This window comes from Ambystoma mexicanum, chromosome 7p, assembly GCF_040938575.1.
Source record: "Ambystoma mexicanum isolate Mex_15411 chromosome 7p, UKY_AmexF1_1, whole genome shotgun sequence".
Classification (NCBI taxonomy): domain Eukaryota; kingdom Metazoa; phylum Chordata; class Amphibia; order Caudata; family Ambystomatidae; genus Ambystoma; species Ambystoma mexicanum.
This window is the reverse complement of record NC_090939.1, coordinates 21329391-21356121: the sequence shown is the minus strand read 5'-3', so window position 1 is coordinate 21356121 and position 26731 is coordinate 21329391. Positions and strand designations below refer to the sequence as shown.

The window sequence follows — 26731 nt, the reverse complement described above, 5'->3', positions numbered from 1 at the left end:
TGAAGATTAGGGAGCATGGCACTATATCCCTGGATGAAGATTAGGGAGCATGGCACTATATCCCTGGATGACGATTAGGGAGCAGGGCACTATATCCCTGGATGACGATTAGGGAGCAGGGCACTATATCCCTGGGTGCGCATTAGGGAGCAGGGCACTACATCACTAGGTGCGCATTAGGGAGCAGGGCACTACATCACTAGGTGCGCATTAGGGAGCAGGGCACTACATCACTAGGTGCGCATTAGGGAGCAGGGCACTATATCCATGGATGTGCATTAGGGGGCAGGGCACTACATCACTAGGTGCGCATTAGGGAGCAGGGCACTATATCCATGGGTGCTCATTAGGGAGCAGGGCACCATCTATATCCCTGGGTGCACATTAGGGAGCAGGGTACTATCTATATCCCTGGGTGCACATTAGGGAGCCGGGCACTATCTATATCCCTGGATGAAGATCAGGGAGCAGGGCACTATATCCCTGGATGAAGATTAGGGAGCAGGGCACTATATCCCTGGGTGCACATTAGGGAGCAGGGCACTATATCCCTGGGTGCACATTAGGGAGCAGGGCACTATATCCCTGGGTGCACATTAGGGAGCAGGGCACTATATCCCTGGGTGCACATTAGGGAGCAGGGCACTATATCCCTGGGTGCACATTAGGGAGCAGGGCACTATATCCCTGGGTGCACATTAGGGAGCAGGGCACTATATCCCTGGGTGCACATTAGGGAGCAGGGCACCATCTACATCCTTGGGTACACATTAGGGAGCAGGGCACTATCTATATCCCTGGATGAAGATCAGGGAGCAGGGATAATATCCCTGGATGAAGATTAGGGAGCATGGCACTATATCCCTGGATGACGATTAGGGAGCAGGGCACTATATCCCTGGGTGCGCATTAGGGAGCAGGGCACTATATCCCTGGGTGCGCATTAGGGAGCAGGGCACTATCTCTATCCCTGGGTGCACATTAGGGAGCAGGGCACGGTCTATATCCCTCGATGAAGATTAGGGAGCAAGGCACTATATCCTTGGGTGCACATTGGGGAGCAAGGCACTATATCCCTGGGTGCACATTAGGGTGCAAGGTACTATCTATATCCCTGGGCACACATTAGTGAGCAGGGCACTATATCCCTGGGTGCTCATTCAGGAGAAGGGCACTATATCCCTGGGTGCACATTAGGGAGCAGGGCACTATATCCCTGGGTGCACATTAGGGAGCAGGGTACTATCTATATCCCTGGGTGCACATTAGGGAGCCGGCAACTATCTATATCCCTGGATGAAGATCAGGGAGCAGGGATAATATCCCTGGATGAAGATTAGGGAGCATGGCACTATATCCCTGGATGACGATTAGGGAGCAGGGCACTATATCCCTGGATGACGATTAGGGAGCAGGGCACTATATCCCTGGGTGCGCATTAGGGAGCAGGGCACTACATCACTAGGTGCGCATTAGGGAGCAGGGCACTACATCACTAGGTGCGCATTAGGGAGCAGGGCACTATATCCATGGATGTGCATTAGGGGGCAGGGCACTACATCACTAGGTGCGCATTCGGGCGCAGGGCACTACATCACTAGGTGCGCATTAGGGAGCAGGGCACTATATCCCTGGATGCGCATTAGGGAGCAGGGCACTATATCCCTGGATGCGCATTAGGGGGCAGGGCACTATATCCCTGGATGCGCATTAGGGGGCAGGGCACTATATCCCTGGATGCGCATTAGGGGGCAGGGCACTATATCCCTGGATGCGCTTTAGGGGGCAGGGCACTATATCCCTGGGTGCGCATTCGGGAGCAGGGCACTATATCCCTGGGTGCGCATTCGGGAGCAGGGCACTATATCCCTGGGTGCGCATTCGGGAGCAGGGCATGCGCATTAGGGAGCAGGGCACTATATCCCTGGGTGCGCATTAGGGAGCAGGGCACTATATCCCTGGGTGCTCATTCAGGAGCAGGGCACTATATCCCTGGGTGCACATTAGGGAGCAGGGCACTATATCCCTGGGTGCACATTAGGGAGCAGGGCACTATCACTGGGTGCAAATTAGGGAGCAGGGCACTATCTATATCCCTGGGTACACAGTGAGCAGGGCACTATATCCATGGGTGCTCATTAGGGAGCAGGGCACTAGATCCCTGGATGAAGATTAGGGAGCAGGGCACTAGATCCCTGGATGAAGATTAGGGAGCAGGGCTATATATCCCTGGCTGCACATTAGGGAGCAGGGTACTACATCCCGAGGTGCACATTCAGGAGCAGGGCACTATATCCATGGGTGCTCATTAGGGAGCAGGGCACCATCTATATCCCTGGGTGCACATTAGGGAGCAGGGTACTATCTATATCCCTGGGTGCACATTAGGGAGCCGGGCACTATCTATATCCCTGGATGAAGATCAGGGCACTATATCCCTGGATGAAGATTAGGGAGCAGGGCACTATATCCCTGGATGAAGATTAGGGAGCAGGGCACTATATCCCTGGGTGCACATTAGGGAGCAGGGCACTATATCCCTGGGTGCACATTAGGGAGCAGGGCACTATATCCCTGGGTGCACATTAGGGAGCAGGGCACTATATCCCTGGGTGCACATTAGGGAGCAGGGCACCATCTACATCCTTGGGTACACATTAGGGAGCAGGGCACTATCTATATCCTTGGGTGCACATTAGGGAGCAGGGCACTATATATCCTTGGGTGCACATTAGGGAGTAGGGCACTATCTATATCCCTGGATGAAGATTAGGGAGCAGGGCACTAGATCCCTGGATGACGATTAGGGAGCAGGGCACTATATCCCTGGATGACGATTAGGGAGCAGGGCACTATATCCCTGGGTGCGCATTAGAGAGCAGGGCACTATATCCCTGGGTGCGCATTAGGGAGCAGGGCACTATATCCCTTGGTGCGCATTAGGGAGCAGGGCACTATATCCCTGGGTGTGCATTAGGGAGCAGGGCACTATATCCCTGGGTGCGCATTAGGGAGCAGGGCACTATCTCTATCCCTGGGTGCACATTAGGGAGCAGGGCACGGTCTATATCCCTCGATGAAGATTAGGGAGCAAGGCACTATATCCTTGGGTGCACATTGGGGAGCAAGGCACTATATCCCTGGGTGCACATTAGGGTGCAAGGTACTATCTATATCCCTGGGCACACATTAGTGAGCAGGGCACTATATCCCTGGGTGCTCATTCAGGAGCAGGGCACTATATCCCTGGGTGCACATTAGGGAGCAGGGCACTATATCCCTGGGTGCACATTAGGGAGCAGGGTACTATCTATATCCCTGGGTGCACATTAGGGAGCCGGCCACTATCTATATCCCTGGATGAAGATCAGGGAGCAGGGATAATATCCCTGGATGAAGATTAGGGAGCATGGCACTATATCCCTGGATGACGATTAGGGAGCAGGGCACTATATCCCTGGATGACGATTAGGGAGCAGGGCACTATATCCCTGGGTGCGCATTAGGGAGCAGGGCACTACATCACTAGGTGCGCATTAGGGAGCAGGGCACTACATCACTAGGTGCGCATTAGGGAGCAGGGCACTATATCCCTGGATGTGCATTAGGGGGCAGGGCACTATATCCCTGGATGCGCATTAGGGAGCAGGGCACTATCTATATCCCTGGATGAAGATCAGGGCACTATATCCCTGGATGAAGATTAGGGAGCAGGGCACTATATCCCTGGATGAAGATTAGGGAGCAGGGCACTATATCCCTGGGTGCACATTAGGGAGCAGGGCACTATATCCCTGGGTGCACATTAGGGAGCAGGGCACTATATCCCTGGGTGCACATTAGGGAGCAGGGCACTATATCCCTGGGTGCACATTAGGGAGCAGGGCACTATATCCCTGGGTGCACATTAGGGAGCAGGGCACCATCTACATCCTTGGGTACACATTAGGGAGCAGGGCACTATCTATATCCTTGGGTGCACATTAGGGAGCAGGGCACTATATATCCTTGGGTGCACATTAGGGAGTAGGGCACTATCTATATCCCTGGATGAAGATTAGGGAGCAGGGCACTAGATCCCTGGATGACGATTAGGGAGCAGGGCACTATATCCCTGGATGACGATTAGGGAGCAGGGCACTATATCCCTGGGTGCGCATTAGAGAGCAGGGCACTATATCCCTGGGTGCGCATTAGGGAGCAGGGCACTATATCCCTTGGTGCGCATTAGGGAGCAGGGCACTATATCCCTGGGTGTGCATTAGGGAGCAGGGCACTATATCCCTGGGTGCGCATTAGGGAGCAGGGCACTATCTCTATCCCTGGGTGCACATTAGGGAGCAGGGCACGGTCTATATCCCTCGATGAAGATTAGGGAGCAAGGCACTATATCCTTGGGTGCACATTGGGGAGCAAGGCACTATATCCCTGGGTGCACATTAGGGTGCAAGGTACTATCTATATCCCTGGGCACACATTAGTGAGCAGGGCACTATATCCCTGGGTGCTCATTCAGGAGCAGGGCACTATATCCCTGGGTGCACATTAGGGAGCAGGGCACTATATCCCTGGGTGCACATTAGGGAGCAGGGTACTATCTATATCCCTGGGTGCACATTAGGGAGCCGGCCACTATCTATATCCCTGGATGAAGATCAGGGAGCAGGGATAATATCCCTGGATGAAGATTAGGGAGCATGGCACTATATCCCTGGATGACGATTAGGGAGCAGGGCACTATATCCCTGGATGACGATTAGGGAGCAGGGCACTATATCCCTGGGTGCGCATTAGGGAGCAGGGCACTACATCACTAGGTGCGCATTAGGGAGCAGGGCACTACATCACTAGATGCGCATTAGGGAGCAGGGCACTACATCACTAGGTGCGCATTAGGGAGCAGGGCACTATATCCCTGGATGTGCATTAGGGGGCAGGGCACTATATCCCTGGATGCGCATTAGGGAGCAGGGCACTATATCCCTGGATGCGCATTAGGGGGCAGGGCACTATATCCCTGGATGCGCATTAGGGGGCAGGGCACTATATCCCTGGATGCGCATTAGGGGGCAGGGCACTATATCCCTGGATGCGCTTTAGGGGGCAGGGCACTATATCCCTGGGTGCGCATTAGGGAGCAGGGCACTATATCCCTGGGTGCGCATTAGGGAGCAGGGCACTATATCCCTGGGTGCGCATTAGGGAGCAGGGCACTATATCCCTGGGTGCGCATTAGGGAGCAGGGCACTATATCCCTGGGTGCGCATTAGGGAGCAGGGCACTATATCCCTGAGTGTGCCCCTTGGCTCCTGAAGAGGGGAATACGTAACAGAGAAGGAGAGCTGTAGCGTAGGGAAGGACTTTTGGGAGACTTGGAAATAGAAGGACGTCCCAAATCCTGAGAGGCACAGGGAGGCCTTGTGATCCCCAGAAGAAGGGGTAAAGAAAAAACTAGAGCGAGCTAAATAGGAGACCTTCCTGTCTGTAACTTTCTGACTGCCTTTTTGTTTGCCGTTTGTCGTTTATAATCCTGGGCTCAAGGACCACTTTTGTTTAATAAACCCCTTGTAACCTTCTGGTTTCAGTAGTTGCGTGTTTCCATGGCCATGTGGTACCATTAAGGCGTGGCATTGGCATCCAGTATAGTGTAGGCAGAGGAAGATCCCATGATATACATTTGCCGTCTCCCCCTTTCGGATTGATGCTGGGAAGATGAAAGTGATTCCACACCCTTCTTCCTGGCTTAGAAGTAATCGTACCATAATGTTTATTTTATTTCTATAGCGCTCCGGACCCGGGAGTAAAAGGGCGCTTAGTACAAGTTACAGGCACAGTTCATGGTAATAGGCAGTAATAGCAGGGTAGCAGATATATACAGAATATACAGACAGTCGAGGTAATAGCAACCAATAGTGACAAAATGAAACACGTGCAATATGTACAGTTTATAGCTAGGTCTAACTTAAGGTTTGACTTTTTGTCAGAAGCCACCCAATGGCAAGTTTCCTGAACGACTGGAAGGATTTAGAAGACTTAATATTCAGTGGTAGGGTGTTCCAGAGTTGGGAGGCGAGGACAGAAGCTCGAGCCTCCGGCTCTTTTAGAGGTAAATATAGGTACTGTAAGACATAAGGTGTTGGAAGATCTTGTGGTGAATTTGTTAGTAAGGTAGGGGGAGGGGCTAGATGGTAGAGAGCTTTCTAAGTAAGGCAGAGTGTTTTTACATCGATTTTATGTTGGATGGTGAGCCATTTGCATGTAGTTCTAGTGGCAGAGATGTGCTCACGCCTGGGAATGTTTAGCGCTGCCCGTAACGCATTATTTTGAAGGACTTGGAGTTTACTAATTATTGCTTGGTTGGCACCTAAGTAGAGGCTGTTGCAGTAATCTAACTTGGATTGTATAAGAGCTCTAGCTAGCGTGAGGCAACTGTTAGAGGAAAGAAATGGTCTACAGGCTCTAATTAGTTTTCCTGTATAGGCTGTGGCTGAGGTGGTCGAGTTGACTTGTTTAGTGAGGTTAATATTGGCATCGAGATAGAAGCCAAGTGTTTTCACATTTTCGGCGACCGGGATTGTATTGCCATCAATTATGATGTTGGAGTAGTTGGGACTTCGTTTTTGTAAGTTGTTCGGTGACCCAATAATGAGCAATTCAGTCTTCTCGTCATTTAGGCAGAGGCCATGTGTGGCCATCCATGCCTGAATGACAGAAGATTTCATTGATCCTGGCTACATCAGTATTGTAGTTGCCCGTGATGGTGAAGAGTATCTGGGTGTCATCCGCGTAGTTTGTGTAGGTGACACCCAGACGGTCCAGTTTATCAAAGAGGGGCTTTGTAAAGATATTGTATAGGGTCAGTGAAACACATGAGCCTTGTGGGACACCGTAGGTGATAGGGATGGGGTCTGCTGCTGCCACCGGAGAGAAGACTCATGGTTCTATTGGCCAGGAAGGACTGTATCCACGAGACAGCAGAGGGGGGGAAAAGTGGGCGGCAGAGGAGAGGTGGTTGCAGAGTATCGTATGGTCAACCAGGTCGAAGGCTGCTGAGAGATCTAAGAGGAGTAGGATGGCAGCCTTACCCTTATCTTTAATTTCGTCAATCTGGCTTTTAAGATCAACAAGTGAAGTTTCTGTTCCATGTTGAGGCCAGAAGCCAGACTGACGCAATCCGAGTAATTGGACTGACTCCAGGTAATGCTGAATTTGCAAGTAAGCAACTCTGTCAAGGATTTTTAACAGGAAGGGAACGGTTGTGATAGGCCTGTAATTAGTAGAGATGGCTGGGTCCAAGGTCTGTTTTTTTAGTAACAGGAGGACCCATGACTGTTTCAAATTATTGGGAACCGAATTGGTGGAGAAAGACACGTTTGAGCTTAGAAATGAAGGGGGCGAGGTCTCTTGCTGCATCTTTTATAATCTGTCCAGGGCAACTGTCCTCTTAGCAGTTTGACGGTTTGAGGGAGGTTATGATTTTTTGCACTTCTAGTACTGTTACTTTTTTGAAGGTGAAGACATGGTTAGTGTTAGGGGTGGTGGGTAGGCTAGGGATAGGGGCGCTAGGGGTGGGGCTACTATTGGACAGTTGTAATCTTATTTTCAATTTTTGTTTGTAGGCCAGTGATTTTGTTTGCAAGGGCATCTTGGATACTAGTGCACCAGAGTTGGTCTTTCACGGACATGTCCGTAGGTGGATTGGGGTTTTCCAACTCCTTCAGGATGGTGAATAGTTCTTTGGTACTGGAGATAGCATTACTTATTCTTATATTATAGGCTTCTTTTTTAGTGCGTATTATTTCTTTTTTGTAAAGGGAGGATGCTTTAGTGAGGTTGATTTTGTGTTCCTCTGATGGGCTCATTTTCCAAAGAGTTTCCAATTTGGACTTTTTATTTCTTAGTATTTGAAGTTCTGGTGTGTACCAGGCGTTAAGGTGAGCTTTGGGTTTACCTTTACGTAGTTTTAGAGGAGCAACAAGGTCGATAGCTTTGGTCATGGCGTTATTGTTAGTGTCTACTAGTAAGTTAAGGTCCTATGAGTTGGGGACCATATTTAGAATGGGTAGAACCAGTGGGATGAGGGCTTCAGCAGTGGTGTTCCGCTTATTTCTTGTAAGACATGCTGTTACAGGTGGGCACTGTATATAGTGTGAGTTATTAGTGCTAATGTCAAATGACAGTAGGAAGTGGTCGGTCCATACAAGTGGTTGGGGGCCCTTGCAGATAATGTTACAGTTGGAGGCAGCGAGCCAGTCTAAGGTTCTGCCGTTGTGATGTGTAGGTAAGGTGTTGAGTTGAATGTAGCTCTGTTCGCAAAGTGCATTGGCAAGGGAGGATGCTGGAGTGTCGTGAGGATCGTTGTATCCCAGGTTAAAGTCGCCTAGAATAATATTCTGTGATAAAGGTTTGGATTTTTCAGCTATGTGGGAAGTTATATCTTCCTCGAAGGAACCTATGGGACCAGGGGGTCTGTATATTAGTTCCAGGGTGATAGTGTTCTTAGGGGTGGTTTGAATTTTAATGGATAGGTGTTCACATGAATTTAGAGGAAGGGAGGTCACAGATCTAACGTCAAGCGAGGATTTTAATATGAGTGCCAACATTGTGGCGGCATTACTAGAATTGCAGCAGAGCGTGGTACAAAATCCCGACCACCATTACTGACTGTGCCCAAGCAGAGCGAGGGTGTCCCCCGCTCACCATTACAGTAAGCGGGGAGGTGGGGTGATAAGATATAGAAAAAAGAAAGAAAAGGAAGAGGACCCTGCAGCGTCAGCACCACCCCACATAAGTGGGAAGAGCCGATGCCACTGGGGTACAAGGATGTCAGCAGCGCACACACTAGTGCGCTGCAGTAAACGTAAGGGGGGATTGTGGGCCGGGGCAGGCAGGCAGAAGTGATCCATCTGATCACTGCGCTGCGCCGTTATTGCAGTCGACATTTTCTTTGGCGGAATTACGGGCGCAGCAGTAATGAAAGATTTGCTGTGAGCACTAGAGCGTCGGGTGTTCGATGGCCCTGGATGTATAAGGAATTTGTAAGGGCAGGCTTTTATTTCTTTATCATACATTGACAGCTCTGGTTGAGGTTGGCTTTATTGGTGAAGGTGCAGTATTTGTTCAACCAAATGCATTCAAGGAATGAATGAGCCACTGCCACGTATTATTCTGGAGTGTCCACAAAGTCTATGAATGAGCCACTGCCACATATTCTTCTAGAGTGTCCACAAAGTCTATGTATTCATCTGACTTGTGTCTTTGTTGAACCTAAGGTCTACACACTTCAGCAGTGCTCTGTGGCGAAAATGTCATTCTGTTGGAGAACTGGTAATGGTGGTGCTCTAGAACCTCTGGTGGATCCATGGTCCAATTCCCGGGATCCTAAATCTTTATCTAGGGGTGCCCCATCCCACCTTATCCTCCGGCTTCCTCTTTGAAATCTACCCTTGGTCTTTTTGAGGGGGTTGCATTTGTACGGGGGAGGGAAAGTGGGGGTATTTGAGTGGACCTTTCCTCTAGAGTGTGCACAATCTGCACTGTGTGTCATAGGGAGACATAATGGTGGGAGGTGTGATAAATCCAATGGAGTCATCACGGATTCCCCGGGGGTAACCTCCCCCCATGTGGCCAGTGTACGGCAGCCGCTACCTGATCCTGACCCTGGGGGCGGCAATATGAGGGAGGAGAAAACCACTGGGGAGATGTCATGGCTTCATTGAATGAGACCGTATCCCCCATTTGCCCATGGAAAAGACCCCCTGATACCTAACACCCTAATGCACTATTGCATGCATCGGTTCCCCCTTTAGGGAAAACAGAGAAACTTTTTCCCAGCAGCCTTTAGGCCAAACCCCCATCCCCGGCTTGAGAAGTAAAAGTCTGAAGAAAAGCTTTTTAGTTCCAATTCCCCTTCATATAGATCTGGTTTTTCATATGAACCATTGAGAAAGAGTTTCCAGGTATTACTCATCAGTTGACATCAATAGACTCCAATTCCCACAACCAGTACTGGGAAGAAGGAGGATGTAGGAAATGATGCAGAGCAGAAGAGCCGCAGGCTCAATGAGTGCACTTGTTTTGAGAAAGCACCTGTGTGCAGGACATTCAAAAACAGAAACCAAACTATTGAGGGAGGCTGTTCAGGAGAAGACGTTGCATCTCCCACAGAGCTGGTGGGACGGAGCCAAGGGGCTCGCCAGCAGAGAGGAACAGTAATATTGTGCGAACAGGAAGTGCTGCAGGCATGCCAAGAACCATGAGACGATTCCTGGGTGCACGGCAGTTGGAGGAAGCAACGGTACCCTCACTGGGACCTGAAGGCAAGCAGGCGTGCAGGAGAAGCCGGAGGGTCGTCAAACCAGTCCAAAGTGGAAAGCAGGTGGCAAAGTTATGCTGTGGAAGCGCAATTTGGACCTAAGACACCACAGGTGAGTAAGACCAATGAAAGGGGGGACCACAGGGGCATTTTGGTGACAGCGCAAAACAGTTTAACATTGTAAAGCCTTAAGAGACAGAAACAAGATGGGTGTTTGCGAGTCAAAAAGGCAGAGTACAAACATGAACAGCAATGCGATACGAGTGCATAGAATGCAAATATGGGGAAAACGTAAGGCAAACACTGAAACTACTAGAGATACTGAACCAAGAAAAATATAGGCAATTTTGGATGTAAAGAGAAACTGTTATATGTGCATGGAAGTAAGAAGTCCTGGCAGGCGAGTAAACCAGACAGTTGGAAGTTCCTCAGTAGTCCTGGCAGGGGAGTGTACCAGGCAATTGCAAACCTACAAAGAGTTCAAAGAAAGGGCATTGTTTGTTTAATAAAAAAGGAATTGTCTGAAGAGGAAATTATAAAGCTAAGCAAGCTTTGTACCCAACAGGATTGTTATGGGTCAAGAAAGCACTATTACACCCAGAGTCACTGCCATACTATTGAAGAATCCAGGGGAAAGGAACCAAGGCTATGTGACCTTGGAGGACCTTTATGTTGGAGCCGTCTTATTTTCATTTATGAACACTTTTTGCAAATACCAGGTTAATGACATTTCCCCATTACAGTTTATCTAGTTTGTAGTGCGAGGGTCAGGACAAAACATTTGTACACAAGGACGGTTTTCATTTCTGATATCCTGACACAGACAGATCCTTAGATTTTGGTTATAGGTATGGAAACTCCTCTTGGAGCATGGTCAGAGGCATTTCCAAAACCTGTTTATGTTAATAGAACTCTAACCAAAAACATGACCACTTTGTGTCCGGCTTTCATTTCTGTTGAGATGGATTTTTAGAACCACTCCTATGGAAGGCCAACCTACTCTGAAAGCTCGGTCTAGCCACACTATCAAGGTAATGCAAGCAGTAAGGCAGACGTCAGGCACTACGGGAGTGGCAGGTAAATGCAGCTAACCACACAGCCCGTCAAGTAATGAGTTGCACACAGATGTATAAACATAGACCTAATTATTTGGGCTTAACATGCCAAGCAGGTCAAAGTTAAGAAATGCAAATAATCATGCAATACAATTATTCTCTCACACAGCTGGTAATCTGAAAGTGAGATGACCAGCACTTTTCACTAAAACATAGTAAAAGCAGCTCAATCAAGTAAAGCAATGAAACTGTAGCAGGTCCCGTGAAAAGAGCAAACCATATACCCTGCCTCATCAATGCAAGGCACACACCCAACTGCAGCAGCCCTTCCCCATCAAGCAGGCAGGCAGAGCAGCACCACAACAGAGTCACCATATACCCTGCCACATCAATGCAAGGCACACACCCAACTGCAGCAGCCCTTCCCCATCAAGCAGGCAGGCAGAGCAGCACCACAACAGAGTCACCATATACCCTGCCACATCAATGCAAGGCACAGACCCAACTGCAGCAGCCCTGCCCCATCAAGCAGGCAGGCAGAGCAGCACCACAACAGAGTCACCATATACCCTGCCACATCAATGCAAGGCACAGACCCAACTGCAGCAGCCCTGCCCCATCAAGCAGGCAGGCAGAGCAGCACCACAACAGAGTCAACATATACCCTGCCACATCAATGCAAGGCACAGACCCAACTGCAGCAGCCCTTCCCCATCAAGCAGGCAGGCAGAGCAGCACCACAACAGAGTTACCATATACCCTGCCACATCAATGCAAGGCACAGACCCAACTGCAGCAGCCCTTCCCCATCAGGTAGGCAGGCAGAGAGCCATAACAGAGTCACCATATACCCTGCCTCATCAAAGCAAGGCACACACCCAACTGCAGCAGCCCTTCCCCATCAAGCAGGCAGGCAGAGCACCATAACAGAGTCACCATATACCCTGCCTCATCAATGCAAGGCACACACCCAACTGCTGCAGCCCTTCCCCATCAAGCAGGCAGGCAGAGTAGCACCACAACAGAGTCATCATATACCCTGCCTCATCAATGCAAGGCACACACCCAACTGCAGCAGCCCTTCCCCATCAAGCAGGCAGGCAGAGCAGCGCCACAACAGAGTCACCATATACCCTGCCACATCAATGCAAGGCACAGACCCAACTGCAGCAGCCCTTCCCCATCAAGTAGACAGGCAGAGTGCCATAACAGAGTTAGAGTCCCAGCTAAGTACCTGAGCGGGAGTAGGAAGCCTCCAAAGGTCCCTTGCACAATGTTCGAAAAGATTTTCCTTTTGTGGCTTTCCTCCCATACTTCCATAGCACACCCTTTCATTGTTTGTTTTGAACCCAGACAAAACTTTTTGGTTTCTTCCCTTGCCTGTTTTGTTCATTCTTATGGGGAAAAGGACTGGTCCATAAGCCTTTCAGCACAGAGAGACTTGTTTGTGTAATTGTAACATTAAAAGGCATACACAACCTTACAGTGAAGTGCAGTTAGGATAATTTGTATCCTTACATCCTTTTATATAATGTCTTTTAGTTACTTTTACAATGTGCTCAAGACAAGCTGATGGCAGCTGTGTGCCGACACCTGTGCCCCACCATTGAGGGCTGTGATTTTTTTACTGTATTTTATGCTACGTGTTTTCAGTGGTGCTTGTGTCCCAGAATAATGCCTTCTGCCAATGACGGTTCTCTGTAACCAGGGGTAGGAAGGAGTCTGTTAGGAGTAGCAGATGGTACCTCTGGTGATTCTCGCCCTTGTAAGCCAGGCAGAAGCCAGGACCGTATTTCATTATATATCTGCCTTTGATACTGTCAACCATGCCATTCTGCTCAACCGTCTCTGTGATAACCTGGGTATCACTGGTCAGGCTCTGGCGTGGCTGACCTCTTTCCTCTCCAATCGACCCTCCCAGGTCCAACTGGGGTCCTTCCTCTGACATCTTTTTCTCTACCTGTGGTGTCCCCCAGGGATCTAACCTGTCTCCCTGGCTGTTCAACCAGTATCTGGCACCCTTTGCCCACTGCATCGCCGCTCTTTGCCCCAACTTTCAGTGCTATGCGGATGGTACCCAGCTCATTTTCAGGCTACCCTCGGCCTCCTCCTCTCCTTCCCTCATCTCTGACTGTCTTTCCGCTATCCAGGAATGGTGTGGCGCCAATGACCTCTGCCTTAATGCCAGTAAGACTGAGATTCTACTCATCGGCACACCCACTCCCTCCTTCCCTGCAGCTCTCTGGCCGACCTCTCTTGGCCCTCTTCCTGCTCCTACCTGCAAGGCTAAAAACCTCAGGGTCATCTTCGACTCCACACTCTCCTTCTCTCCTCACATATCTGACGTCTCTAAGAAGTCACACTACCAGCTGCGCCGCCTCAGAGGCGTCCTTCCTTTCCTCTCCTTCCCCCAGAAGCTCACTGTCTCCAGAGCCCTGGTTCTCTCGAAGCTGGACTATTGTAACAGCCTGTATCTAAATCTGCCTGCCTCTACTCTCCGCCCTCTGCAACTCATCCAGAACAGGACTGCGAGACTTGTCCTTGGCCTCAAGCCCAGGGACCGTATCTCTCCAGGACTGAAATTGCTACACTGGCTCCCAGTGGCTGCAATGATTAAGTTCAAAACCCTCTGCATTGTCCACAAGGCCTTCTGGGGCCCTGGGCCAAAATACCTTCAACTCTCTCTTCCTAAATATCATCCTTCTCAAACTCTTCGTTCATCCGCCTCCAACTCCCTCAGGGTCAGCCGCTTCTCCAAACGAGCTGGGGGTAGATCTCTCTCCGCAGCAGGGGCCTCCCTCTGGAACAGCCTTCCTGCCTCCCTGAAACTTGAGGAGAACCATCTCCGGTTCTCGAAGCACCTCAAAACCTTCCTCTTTGCCTCCGCTTTCTCTCCCCCTCTCCCCTGCTAAACGTACTGAAACTGCATTGAATCTGCAACTGGGCCACTCACCGATCTCGGTCCTTGGCCCAGCCACTGTCCCCTGCACTGCCTCCCTGGCAACCCCTGCACTGCGGGACTGTCGCTGTATCCCTACAGCCCCTTCTCCCGGCACTTCCCTGCACTTGCCACCAGCTAGCCCTTATTATTTATCAAGTATTCTACCAACCCTGTACTGCACTTTCCCCTCTCCCTTCCTCCTTGCACTTTTCCCTTCCCCTCTACCCTTGCACTTGTGCGATCTGAATGACACCTGGCCTAGTAGAATCATTGTCTGTCTCCCCTTTGTTCCCCCCTCCCTGCCTAGTCGCGCCTTGAAACACTTGTGTATAGGCACGTTACAAATGCCATATCATATCATATATGTGTTCCCCTTTCAGACAAAGGAAACAAACATGAGTTGATACACTCACAGGATACACACAGGCAGACCCGGGGATACAGGAAGTTTAATCTCCCAAGGTAATTTCTCTGCCTCCAACCAATGGATTCCCAGGTGCCTATGCAAGGTTACTGGGACAGACTAACACCGGCAGGCCACAGATCTCAGAGTGCATATCACAGGCCATGGCCTTATCTAGTAAAAGCGCAGGGTAAGCAGTCATGGCTTCCCACCAGAGGTAGTTTACAGCTTTTGCCCTTACATGCATCACTGTTAGGTAAAGTATTTGAGATGATGGGAAATGATAGACAGCATGAAACCCAGGAATCTGGTTGAGATACATAAGAAGGGGGCAGACAATTTCTGCATTTTCTTTTATCCAAAATTTCTTTTTTAATCAGTTCACATCACTCCAACATCAGTTATGCATAGATACCATACATCATGACTTGAAATAAATGATGGTTACACAGTAATGTACACACAATCAGGTTAAAACATATGGGCAAGCTATCCAGAGGCGTAGTTCTGCACTCCCCCGAGGTGGGACTTCAACATAGCACTTATGTATTTCCCATATCCTCACTCATCAGCCCGGGGGGTGGGGGATAGGGGGGTGGGGAGTCATCCCGGGCCAGCAGATACACTGAGGGGAGTCCAAATGTTTCTGAGCTGGTTTTGCAGGCCGCAGAGGATTGCATATTCTCTGTCAGTGTCACTTAACCAAATTATATCCTTCAGCCACATATACACCCCTGGGTGTTGTACTAGTCCAGTTCATCAGGATGCACCTTCGAGCCGCAACCATGCAGATTGCTAGTAGCTTTCTACATTGCTTTGGCACCCCGGGCAGCCACCCAAACATGCAGCACAGTAGTGTACGAGGAACATTGCACCCCAACATCTCGGTCATGACACTTGTCACATCTTCCCAGTAGGATCGTAGATTTATGCATGACCATAGTATGTGCACCAGGTCTGCTGGGTCTACTCTGCACCTCAGGCAGTTGCAGGCTTAGTGTTGTCTATTGGTGTATGCGTGCAGTTGAGATATGCGCTCTATGCAGTCTCTTAAATTGGATTTGCTGCAGTCTGGAGCTGAAGGCACCTGTGTGTAGTACCACAAATCATCGCCCACTTTTTCAGTAAGGATTACCCAAGAGTCTGTTTACCATTTACTTTTGCACTTCAGGGGCTCCGGAGGTGAGTCTGCCTGGATTATTTTATATATTGTCGAGACCACTCCTTTGCACCCGGGGGAGCTTCTGGTGTATTACAGGAGCGGGGTTGTCTGCAGAATTTCTGGGAATACCTGGCCCATTCTCTGAAGGCCGCCTTCATCCTGAAGTACTGTAGTTTACTTTGAAAGCCGCTACCCATTTTGTCAATAAACCCTTCCAGGGAAACGAACACCCCATTCGGGTACAGGTCTTCCAGCCGAGCTATACCCGCCCCCTCCCAGTCCTGTACAATAGACTCATCGCAGGTCGGTGCCAGAGTGTCTGTATGCCAAAGTGAGATGCCAGGGTCGAAGGGGTGTCTCACCCTTAGTCGTACCAGAGCCAACCTCCAGGTGTGCACAGTGCAGGCTACCAGGTTGAATCTACATTTGTCTGTGACTTTACCAGATATCAGCACTCCGTGCAGGGAGGAGGGGTACACCGAGCTCCGTTCTATATGCCCATGAAGAGTCATCGGCGCTCCCGGCATCCAAAACTTTGCGAAAGACAATTGAGCCACTAAGAAATACACCTCGACGTCCGGAGCACATATTCCTACCCTCCCCCATGGCAGGGTTAGTACTTCCCAGCATATATGTGGGGTGGCTACCAAGCCAGCTTAATCAGTTGGGAACGCACTTCTCTGAAATAGGTCACCCCCGGCCATAACGGGATATTCTGAGACATGTAGAGGAGTTTGGGGATTACTATCATTTTAGCTATGGCGACTCTGCCCATGAACGCAGTGGGAGCATACACCATCTGTCCACACTAGTTTTTAAGGTGAGTAAATACTTCTTGCGATTATCCCCAAGCAAGGATTGGGCATCTCTACTGACCCTCACCCCCAAATACGTGACCACAGTCTTCTCCCAACCATAACCTTCTGTGCTTAGCGGGGTCGGACAGTGCCCTCATCCAGGGGGAATAGAGAGGATTTTGAGCGATTTATCCTCAGTCCGGAGGCTTCACCCAAGGCAGCTATTTCCTGTGTTAGGGGGGCTAAGTTGATGTCAAGGTTTTTATTATAAACAATTGCGTCATCTGAATACAGCAAGACTAGTTCACCAACTCCTCCCATCGCCAGACCCCTGTGACCATGAAATCTCTGCAGCTGGTTCGCCAGCACTTCAATTGCGATGGCAAAAAGTAAAGGTGAAAACGGGCACCCTTGACTGGTCCCACGACCTAGCTTGAAGAGGGCCGACTGCGTACCGCTGATGCCTATTTGGGCACTCGAAACTGCGTATAACAGCTGCACCGTCCTCAAGTAGTACGTCGGGACCTCTATCTGGTATAACACCTCGAATAAGTAGCTCCATTCAGCATAATCGAACGTCTTTTCCATGTCTAATAGTGCCGCTACTGCCTTTTGTTTCAGGGTATATCTGAGCCAGTATTGCGAACAGTCGTCTGAGGTTCAAAGAGGTCAACCTCCGTGGAATAAATCCAGACTGATCTCTATGGATAATTTGTGTAATAATTGGGGAATTTATTTGTGCCTAGATTCAGCAGGGAGATCGGGTGCTATGCAGAGCAATCTAGAGTGTCTTTCCTCAGTTTAAGGATTAGCGTCATCGCCGCCTCACGTGTCGTGGGGGGACGGGGGAGGACTACCGCCGTCAGTCCCTCCTCCAAGGCCCCTAGCATGTGTTGAGCCATTTCGGGCCCCACTCCTTATAACATTCTGCAGTTATTCCGTCCGAGCCCGGAGCTTTGGAATTGGGGAGAGCAAGTATCGCGCCAAGTATCTCGTCGACCGTTATTGGGATTGCTATGGCCTCGAGTCTGAGCCGTGGGAGACCTGCTGCCCTAATATATTCCGCAAGCTCAGATTTCAGCAGCTTACCCCTTGAGGTGTAGAGATTTGTAAAAACTTCCGGAATACTTCTGCAATCTCACTTGGTCTCACAATAAATTCCTGCTCTGTTCTCACAGCCGTTATCTCCCTATAGCCCCATTCATGCCGTACCATTGCAGCTAGGTGTCTACGCGGTCTTCCATCCTGCCCATATTTGCGGGCCATTGCCGGCTGGCCAAAATATTTTACCTCCCGTTCAGCTAGTTCATTGAAGCAGTCTAGTTTCCTACCTTAATTTAGCAAGTGCACCTGCTGGTGTGCTCGTCTTATCTACCTCCCCTTCCCTTCTTTTCATTTTGAGCTCTGCTTCATTTAATTGTCTACGGATTCGTTTTAGCACTCCCAATTCTACTGACATACACCCACCTCTCAGTACTACCTTGAACGCTTCCCATAACATACCCCTCCCGGGCACAGTACCACAGGTTCTCTTGAAAGTAATTCTTGATCAGGCTATGTATCTCGCTCCGGAATACTAGGTCTGACATTGCCGCTGGTTTAAACCTCCAGTGGGGTCAGGGTGCTACCAAGTCCAAGTGCATGGACCATAGCACCGGGGAGTGGTCTGAGAACGTTTGCGGGAGCAGCACACAGTCCTCTGTGAAGTGTACCAGGTAAGTGCAAGCCAGGATATAATCTAGTCGGGCTGAAGTATTGTGGGCAGTGGAGTGGTGCAAAAACTCCTCTTCCAGGTTTAACAGTCTCCATATATCCCCAAGATCCATTGCATCCATGGCGTCCATCCATGGCTGCCCTGGAGCGTCTTCTCCCCCCGCCCTCCAGTTCTGTCTTTTCACGGGTCTAGCGTTACAGTAAGATCTCCCGCCCACACAATATTTGCATGCAAGTATTTTTGGCAGAGTCCTAGTAAGGTATTGAAACATTTGGGATCATCCACGTTTGGCCCATATATGTTGACCAGTGTGAGCATCGGGGACCCCACGCATCCTGAAATAATGACGTACCTCCCTTTAGGTAGGACTACAGTGTCACTAGCCCAGAACCCCAATGACTCATGCACCAGCGTCACCAACCCCGCTGAGTATGCTGAGTAAGTAGTGAAGTATTTACAGTTTCCCCAGTTTCCAGCAACCCCTTCATTTCCCTTCCCTTTAAGATGGGTTTCTTGTAGCATGACTATCTTTGCCCCATGTCACTCACAGTACTGCACAACCTTCCAGGCTTTACGTGGGTTATTAAGCCCTCGTACATTCCAGCTGACTGCATTATGTGCCATAGCTTGGGTGAGGAGTGAATAGAAAGGCTATTGCGCCTAGCATTCCTGACCTGTGACTGCCTTGGAGAGATGTGAACCTTTTTCTTGAAGTAACCTAAACTTGCCATCCAGGCAACTCACACATTCCCCCACCCCCCCTCCCCCATTCCCACCCCAACACTGCCTCCCTCCTCCCACACTGCCCACCCCAAACCTGCAGTTGTAGACTCCCGCCCCGCCTCCCCCCCAACAAAATCCCCCCAAAAAAACTACCATGGGCTACAGCTCAGGAGCACTGGACACTGCCTCCCAAGTGACCTCCAACTCCCTGAACCTCAATGGGAGAACTCGAACCAAAGAACTATCGTCTGCAGCGGGGCTGACTCATTACATTTCTAGCACGTTTATCAAGACCCATCGGAACCCCCACACAAAATGTGTCCGTTTATCCAGCTTGTGATAACAGTACATGTTGTAGAACTTCATGTGTGTCGCCCTTGAACAGTGAACATTCCGGCCCCATCCGTTGCAAGGTCTAATGGGTAATTTCAGCAGGGATTCAATTAACTTGTGTACGGCTGCCGGGTAAATGAAGACGTGGGCCCTCCTGGTATGCTGGACTCTCAGTTTAGAGGGGTATTGCATAGAGTATTTTATCACCTGGTCACGCAGCACCCTTTTCGCTGGACAAAGGACATGCAGGCTTTCTGGACCCCCGGGGTGAAATCAGGGTAAAAGGACACTTTGGCGTTCTCAAATGTGAGGTCTCCCAGTTCTCTCGCTCTACGCAGTATGGCATCACGGTCCTGGTAATTCAGCACCCTTGCAATCACTGGGCGTGGGTTTTGTCCTGGTTTGGGGGGAATTTGCAATATTCGATGCACCCTTTCCACGAGGAACTGGGAGGATAGCGCAGGACCCTGAAGCACATCTCTTATGTAGGAATTTATACATCAAGAAATTGTCTTTCAAAGCACCCACAGGGCAAAGGGAGGGAATATGGGAACAGGCAAAAAATAAAAAGATCAGGGAAAAGGGCCGGCCCTATTAGGCCTTGTGAGCATTCAGAACATGCAAGTGCAGAGAGCGAGAGCGAGAGCGAGAGCGAGAGAGAGAGCGAGCGAGAAAGACGGGGAAGTGTGTAAGTGCTAGGAGTTCCAGAGAGGGAAGTGCCGAGGAGTTTGTTGTGTGCAACAGTAAGTGCCTGGCAGAGATTGCTAGGACAACTGCCATTAGTAAGTGCAGGCTTTGGAACATAAGCGAGTGGGTGCCTGAAGGCAAGTGCTGGGATGGTGCGGAAGGCTAAAGGTGATTGGGCGGAAGGCTTGGGCCCAGAGGACACAAGGTCCCAGGACACCAATCTCAGCGACTGAGGGGTATCAGCACAGAGTGAGAGCGGGAAGGAGGAGGTGAAGAGGAGAGTCTTGAGGAGCTTCTGGAATTTGAGGAGATCTGGCTCAAGACGGAGAGGAAGAGGGAGGTTGTTCCAGCCGAGCAGAGAGATCTGCCAACAGCGGGCTGCTTAGAAAAGCACCCAACAGGCAGAGTTGGAGCCAGAGGAATCTAAGAATCTGAAAGGAAGGTATTTGGTGAGAGCAAGCTGTAGATTGTCCTCGGCCCCAGACAGCCTTATGGATGATGCAGAGAAATGTGATCCTTGCAGCAACCGGGAGCCAGTGGAGTGATTTTAGGGTTGGACAGATATGGTCCAAGGGCTTGAGGACAAGGATAAGTCCGGCAGCCCTATTGTGGACAAGCTGGAGGGGGCGAGAGGGGAAGAGGATAGATTAAGGAAGAGGCTGTTGCAGTAGTACAGCTTAGAGAGTACCAGAGCTCTAGAGAGGTTGAGCGTCTGGGGAAAGGAAGGAAGGAAGGAAGGAAGGAAGGAAGGAAGGATACCTCTGAGGAGGAGGCAGAGGAGTTGAAAATTGGCCTTTTTTCAAGGCCCAAGATGTGAGGGAGGAAATAGAGGAGTCGAAGAGGACTCCAAGGTTTCTGGCTTCAGATACAGGAGAAGGGGGAGAGCTCATGAAGGATGTCCAGACTGAAGGGAGGAAAAAGGAGGCCCAATAGGAATGATCTCAGTCTTGCTAGCATTGAGGAAGAGGTCATTGAGGTACACCAAGACTGTATAGCAGATAGGCAGTCAGTAAGAGTAGATGAAGAAAGGGGAGCATCAGGGGGAAGTTTGAAGAGTTGGGTGTCAACTGCATAACACTGGAAGTGAGGGTAGAAAGTGGATATAAGGTGAGCAAGTAGAGCGAGTAGAGCGAGAAAGACGTTAAAGAGCCAGGGTGAGAGGTAAGAACCCTAGGGAACGTCACAGGTGGAGATAGAGGTAGGAGAGGAGAAAGGGCCCAGGAGGACCAGGGAGGGACAGTCCATGAGGAAGGAGGTCAGCCAGTCCAGTGCCCGCTCCGAAGGGTATCGTGGAGCCGTTTTAGGAGGATGAATGGTTGACTGTATCAAATGCAGAGGAAAGGTCAAGTAGAATGAGGACAGTGGGAGAGTTAGTGTCGAGAGATGCGAGCAGTTCTTCACGGGTGTTCAGAAGAGCAGTTTCCCTGTCTCTGGTTGCTCAGAATCCTGACTGATGGTTGTGTAGGCAATGAACGATCTCAGTATGCTGGGCCGGTTGGGGGTGAACCAGCTTTTCAGGAGTTTGAGCCGAACACGAGGGGTCAGTGTAAGGTTTTTTCAGAAGGGGGCGCACAAGAGAATGCTTGAGGGAAGAGGGGAAAGATCCAGAAGCAAGATAAAGATTACAGGGATCAGCAAGTGTAGGGGCAACGGGAGCCGATGTCCTTAAAAGTTCTGGAAGAACAGGAGGAGATCTGTTTGTCGGAGACCTTTATAGAGCGGACAACCCTAGTCCCCTCGTCCGGTGCGATAGGAGAGAAGGAGGAGAGAAAGGGTGATGGGGGTTTGGGAGGCCAGGGCTGGCACAGGGATGGGAGATGCATTGCATTTGCTTAGGCGAAGTTAACATCCACAGTACAGCAAGTGGGATCAACAGGGCCTTAAGTGCGTCGGGGCTAGCCAGCATGCAGTCTCCAAAAAATTCTACAGAGTCGGGACGCCACTGAGGATCCCTCAGTCCCCCCACTAATAAGCACTCAAGATGATTTCTTTTGAGCACGCGCCAGACGCAAAAGCTGTGAGCAATGCATTTAGGGAAATGAAGTCATCCTCTACTGAAGTAGGACAGCCTGATGCTTACCAATGGAGTCTATATCGTTTGTAGACATTTCACAGTAGGGTGAGTGTTCTGACAAATTAAATAAGCCACAAAGCTACTATACATTATATGATCTGAAGGGATGAATGCTTGAATTGCTGGCATTTCTCAAACATAAAAATCTACGATTCTTCCCAGGTTACCAAAATGCTCTCGGATAGAATGGAAAGCAGCCAGGGTCCCACACTGATGCCATTAGTCCCACTAACCTTTCTCATACATCATATCTAGAGAACAAGTGATTTATTCACTGATTACATTGTTTATATACTGAGCGTGATTTAAGGCAGACTACATGAAAATAAGGACACTTCAGACCATGCATTGGTGACGCCAAAACCACTTACATGGTCTGATGTATTATATGGGGCAAGGCACCCCACCCCTTATGCCACACCCCCTTGTTAAAACTCATCAGCACTGGGAGGCTAGGGGAAAGGGGGGGGAACAAAGGAAAACAAACATCTGAATCTTACCGTCGCCCAGCCGTAAGCAGAGTGTGCCGAGCCTGGAACGGGAGACTGAAGGTTAACGCAATAACAGTTGAGTAGATGGACCAAGGGCAGTCGATGGAAATCTGCAAAATGGTAGATGGGCAAGAGTGAGGGTGGTGGCATTTAAGTTATTAATCTGAAACAGTTTATAACCACCCCTATTTTAACTGAAAACAGTAATACATCATTAAAGCAAAGAAAACAATACTTTTCCAGACATGCCATGAAATAGATTACTGGCCTAAAAGTGCTAAACGCACCCACCTTCACTTGAAACAGTGTCCTGCCTGGCAGTCAGGATTTGATTTACTGCAGTGTCCAATCTGGTAGCCATGATTGTACTCGGGACAGTGTCCTGTCTGGTAGCTAGGATTCCTCAAATGTTCTATAGAAAGTGCACTTAAGGTTAGGAAAGATTGATTGGATACAATTTCAGGGTACAGGGGGGAGACAAATGGCTGCTAAAGCACTTTGTTTATAAGAGGTCTGGTCACGGCACTGTTCCTCCTCGATTTAGTCTGAGAGTGTGATGACACCTATGCCCCACCAATGAGGGCTGATACTACAGACTGAAATGTCTCCAGGTCCCTGTGCGGATTTCTAAGTCCCTGCAAAGCTTAAAGGTGGCCAAGGAGATGAGCTGAACACGGAAGACATTCAGCTAAGCCATCTGCACACACAGTCCTTGCGCACAGGAGATGGAACCTGCATTATAGAAGCGGACGACTCGGACACTGCTGAATCTGGCGACTTAGCCGCCTAAGGGTATGATCGCCGACAACACTGCAAGAACCTTTCGAGCTGACTGTGTATGCTTTATGAAAAGACATACGCAACTATAACAGAATATATGGTTATATTTGTTGGCACAGGAAAGCAACCCAGGGAAAAGTTGGCACTAGCAAGCAGTAAACTCCATTATGCATTGAGTTTAGAAGCAGCAGGGACAAGGGGTGCTTTTTAGAACAAGGTTTGGAGGGATATAGCACAAGAGTAGATGGAAACAGATGTTCGGTCTGGAGGCCAAGATCCCCAGACAAAACTTTCCTTCCTCTGTCCGCACTTGGCCGGGTTTCACTTTTGGACGAGTGACCTTCTTTCCCTGCCTCGCGTCATATAATTATAGCATTCCTTTCATTGGGCAGTGTAACGAGCAACGCTTTCATTTTAGTATGAAGGAGAAATAGTCAGACATGGGGTACAACACACTAAAGAAGTGCTGCTAGCACCAAAAAGACACCAGCAAACATTATGCACATAATCTATAATCTTTAAATTTGCAAATTTACAAAAATGTAGTTCATATGCACAATATGGATTTAAACATTTCCCAGATGAAGGTACCTTTGATATAAACAAATGTGTATAATTCAATAAAAGTCTAAGAAGGCAAAAATATGTCCTGAATTCTGGGGATGTTATTTTGATTGGTAGCCACTATAAGTCGCAGAGTGAAAAGATGAACTTTGCAAATGAACAGTTGGGGTGGATTTTGGGAGCCCATCAACAGGAAAGATAGTGAAGTCTAGCCAAGCCCAATCAAGTTAAGGTGGCTGAGAGGAAAAGCTTACACTCAGTAGGGGTGCGAGAGTGGTCTACAAATACAATGAGAGACGCACAGATCAACACAATCATTAGAGTTAGACAGATGGGCAGACCTATACACTGATTTATTAGGAATTGATGATGCACACATTCAGGTCATGTGAGGAACTCATGGTGGCAACAGTAAAGACAGACACACGTGATCACAGTTCGAGGGCGTTTATTAAACTGAATATGCAGGTTAGAAAAACGCCTAATCTAAACCTAAAGCTAAAATGGGAGCAGGCTACAACCATGAAATGAAAAATATGTCAGTCCTGGTGGTGTCTTGTCAAATAAAAAGGGCCTGTACTAAGAAACCTATTGCCAATCCTTGAGCTAAATACAAAAAGAAGAGTGTGGTATAAGGTTCACAAGAAAGAAATAAGTGTTCACAAATAAGTCAGGATGCGGTAGCTGGGTTCTCCCTGGCCCATGTTTTGAGCACGGGACGAGGTGGAACTTCTGAGCACAGCACACTCTCGAGCTTTCCCAGCACAAGACAACAGTTCTGTTCTCAGCTATCCGGACCGTCGATGGTCAAGTCTTTTTCTCCTAAAAGTCTCTTGCCCTCAAGGACCTGATGCAAACACGAAGTTCTGTTCCAAATCCACATTGGGTGATAGCTTCACCCCTGGGTCCCCCTCTTCCGGGCGCAGCCCCCTCAAACAGTTCTTACCAACCTTCCGCCCATCGGGTTCACTGACTTTTGCAAAGACATTTTTCTCCTTGGCCTTCACAAATCTTAATGTCTTTTTAATCAGTTCTCTATGGACATCCCTCGGCTGGGTACACTTTCGTCAACAGACTGTTTCTCGCAACTTAATAGACTTTGCCCCTCTTTATTGGCATCCCTCCCTCGGGTTCACTCTTACCATTTCACAATTCCTTTCCCTTGCTGTGGGAGTCACTTCTCTTGCGTTTCTCAATGGGTTTTTCAGTAAAAGGCTTTCGATTGAAAAGAGATTTTGCTAGACCCCTGCATGACCACTTTGACCTTTGCTGGCCGCTCCCATTGGGCCTTCTGGCATCAGTAGTTTTCTTCAAACCTGGGATCGGCCAGTCTCTCGAGTGGACACCCACGTGGTGCCAGACCCCCCCCTGCAGCTGGTCTTCCCCTAAACAGTTTATAGTTCTTTGAACTTTCCTCAATGTGCCACTTTGTGACTTTCATTCAACACCGTTTGGTTTCTTTGTCAGTTCATTTGTAAACTTATTAACGCCTCTTTCATCTCGGGCACCATCCCCTCCAAACTAAAACAATCATGGGTACTCCCTCTCCTAAAGAAACAAACTCTAGACGCACTCATTCCCACCAACTACCGTCCCATCACGACGGTACCCCTCCTTCTTAAAATACTGGACAAGGTTGCATATATATACAGATCCAGAAATGTCTTGAATTACACAAGCTCCTGGGAGTAGGACAATCTGGCTTTCACCCACTACATGGGACAGAAACCGCCCTGACTGATTTAAAAACTCAGATTGATGAGCTGAGATGAGGGTAAAACAGCCCTCCTCCTACCTTTAGATCTCGCGGCAGCATTTGATCTTGTGGATCATGAGGTCCTGTGCAATCATTTGGACTCAGCAGCTCACTTCTCCACAGAAGCCATCAAATGGATCGAATCATTCTTGGGCGAGAGATCCATGAGGGTCTTCTCACCTTCAGCAGCAGCAGACACCATCCCTATCACGTGTGGTGTATCCCAGGACTCATGTGTCTCCCCCACCCTGTACAACATATTCACCAAACCTTTGTTCGATGATATGGACCTTCTGGGTATCACCTACACCAACTATGCAGATGATACACAGATTATCCTCCCTCTTTCTGGGGATTATGGTAAGGATTTGGCGATGGTGAATAGGATATATCTCATCATCCAGGCATGGATGGCCAGACATGGCCTATGCCTAAATGATGAGAAGACAGAGCTTATAATCCTGGGTACCCATTCCAATATCTACAAATTAGGACCTGAATACTCTGCATTCACCATAGATGGAAATATCATCAAAGTATCTAAGGACTTGATTGGACCATGTCCTTTGACAAACAAGTGAAATCTCTGGCCTCCACTACTGCTTACACTTGAAGCTTATCAGGGCAGGTAAACCTTTCCTTTCAAATAACAGCTGCATGATCTTGGCCAGAGCCCTAGTACTATCAAGGTTAGACTATTGCAATGCCCTAAACAGTGGCGCTGATAAAGCTATCATACAGAGGTTACAAACCCTGCAAAATAATGCCTCAAGATCGGCACTAGGTATCAATAAGAGAGAACATATCCCTGCTATTAGAAGACAACCAAAATGGATCTCCACCCAAAATAAATCGTGTTAAAAACTGCCTCCTCGACCCATAAAGCGCTAAACAATACTGCCCAAGCTACCTCTCTGACAGATTAAAGAGAAAAAT

General features: G+C 49.1%; 1 protein-coding gene across 1 annotated transcript in view; it reads right to left on the bottom strand.

The window, feature by feature from the left end:
* TRAPPC10 (trafficking protein particle complex subunit 10) overlaps nt 1–26731 on the bottom strand; it is a 1566314-nt gene that overhangs the window by 325572 nt on the left and 1214011 nt on the right. The window contains exon 18 of the mRNA XM_069635677.1: nt 22705–22805. Coding sequence (XP_069491778.1) covers nt 22705–22805 — 101 coding nt within the window. The remainder of the gene's footprint in view (nt 1–22704; nt 22806–26731) is intronic.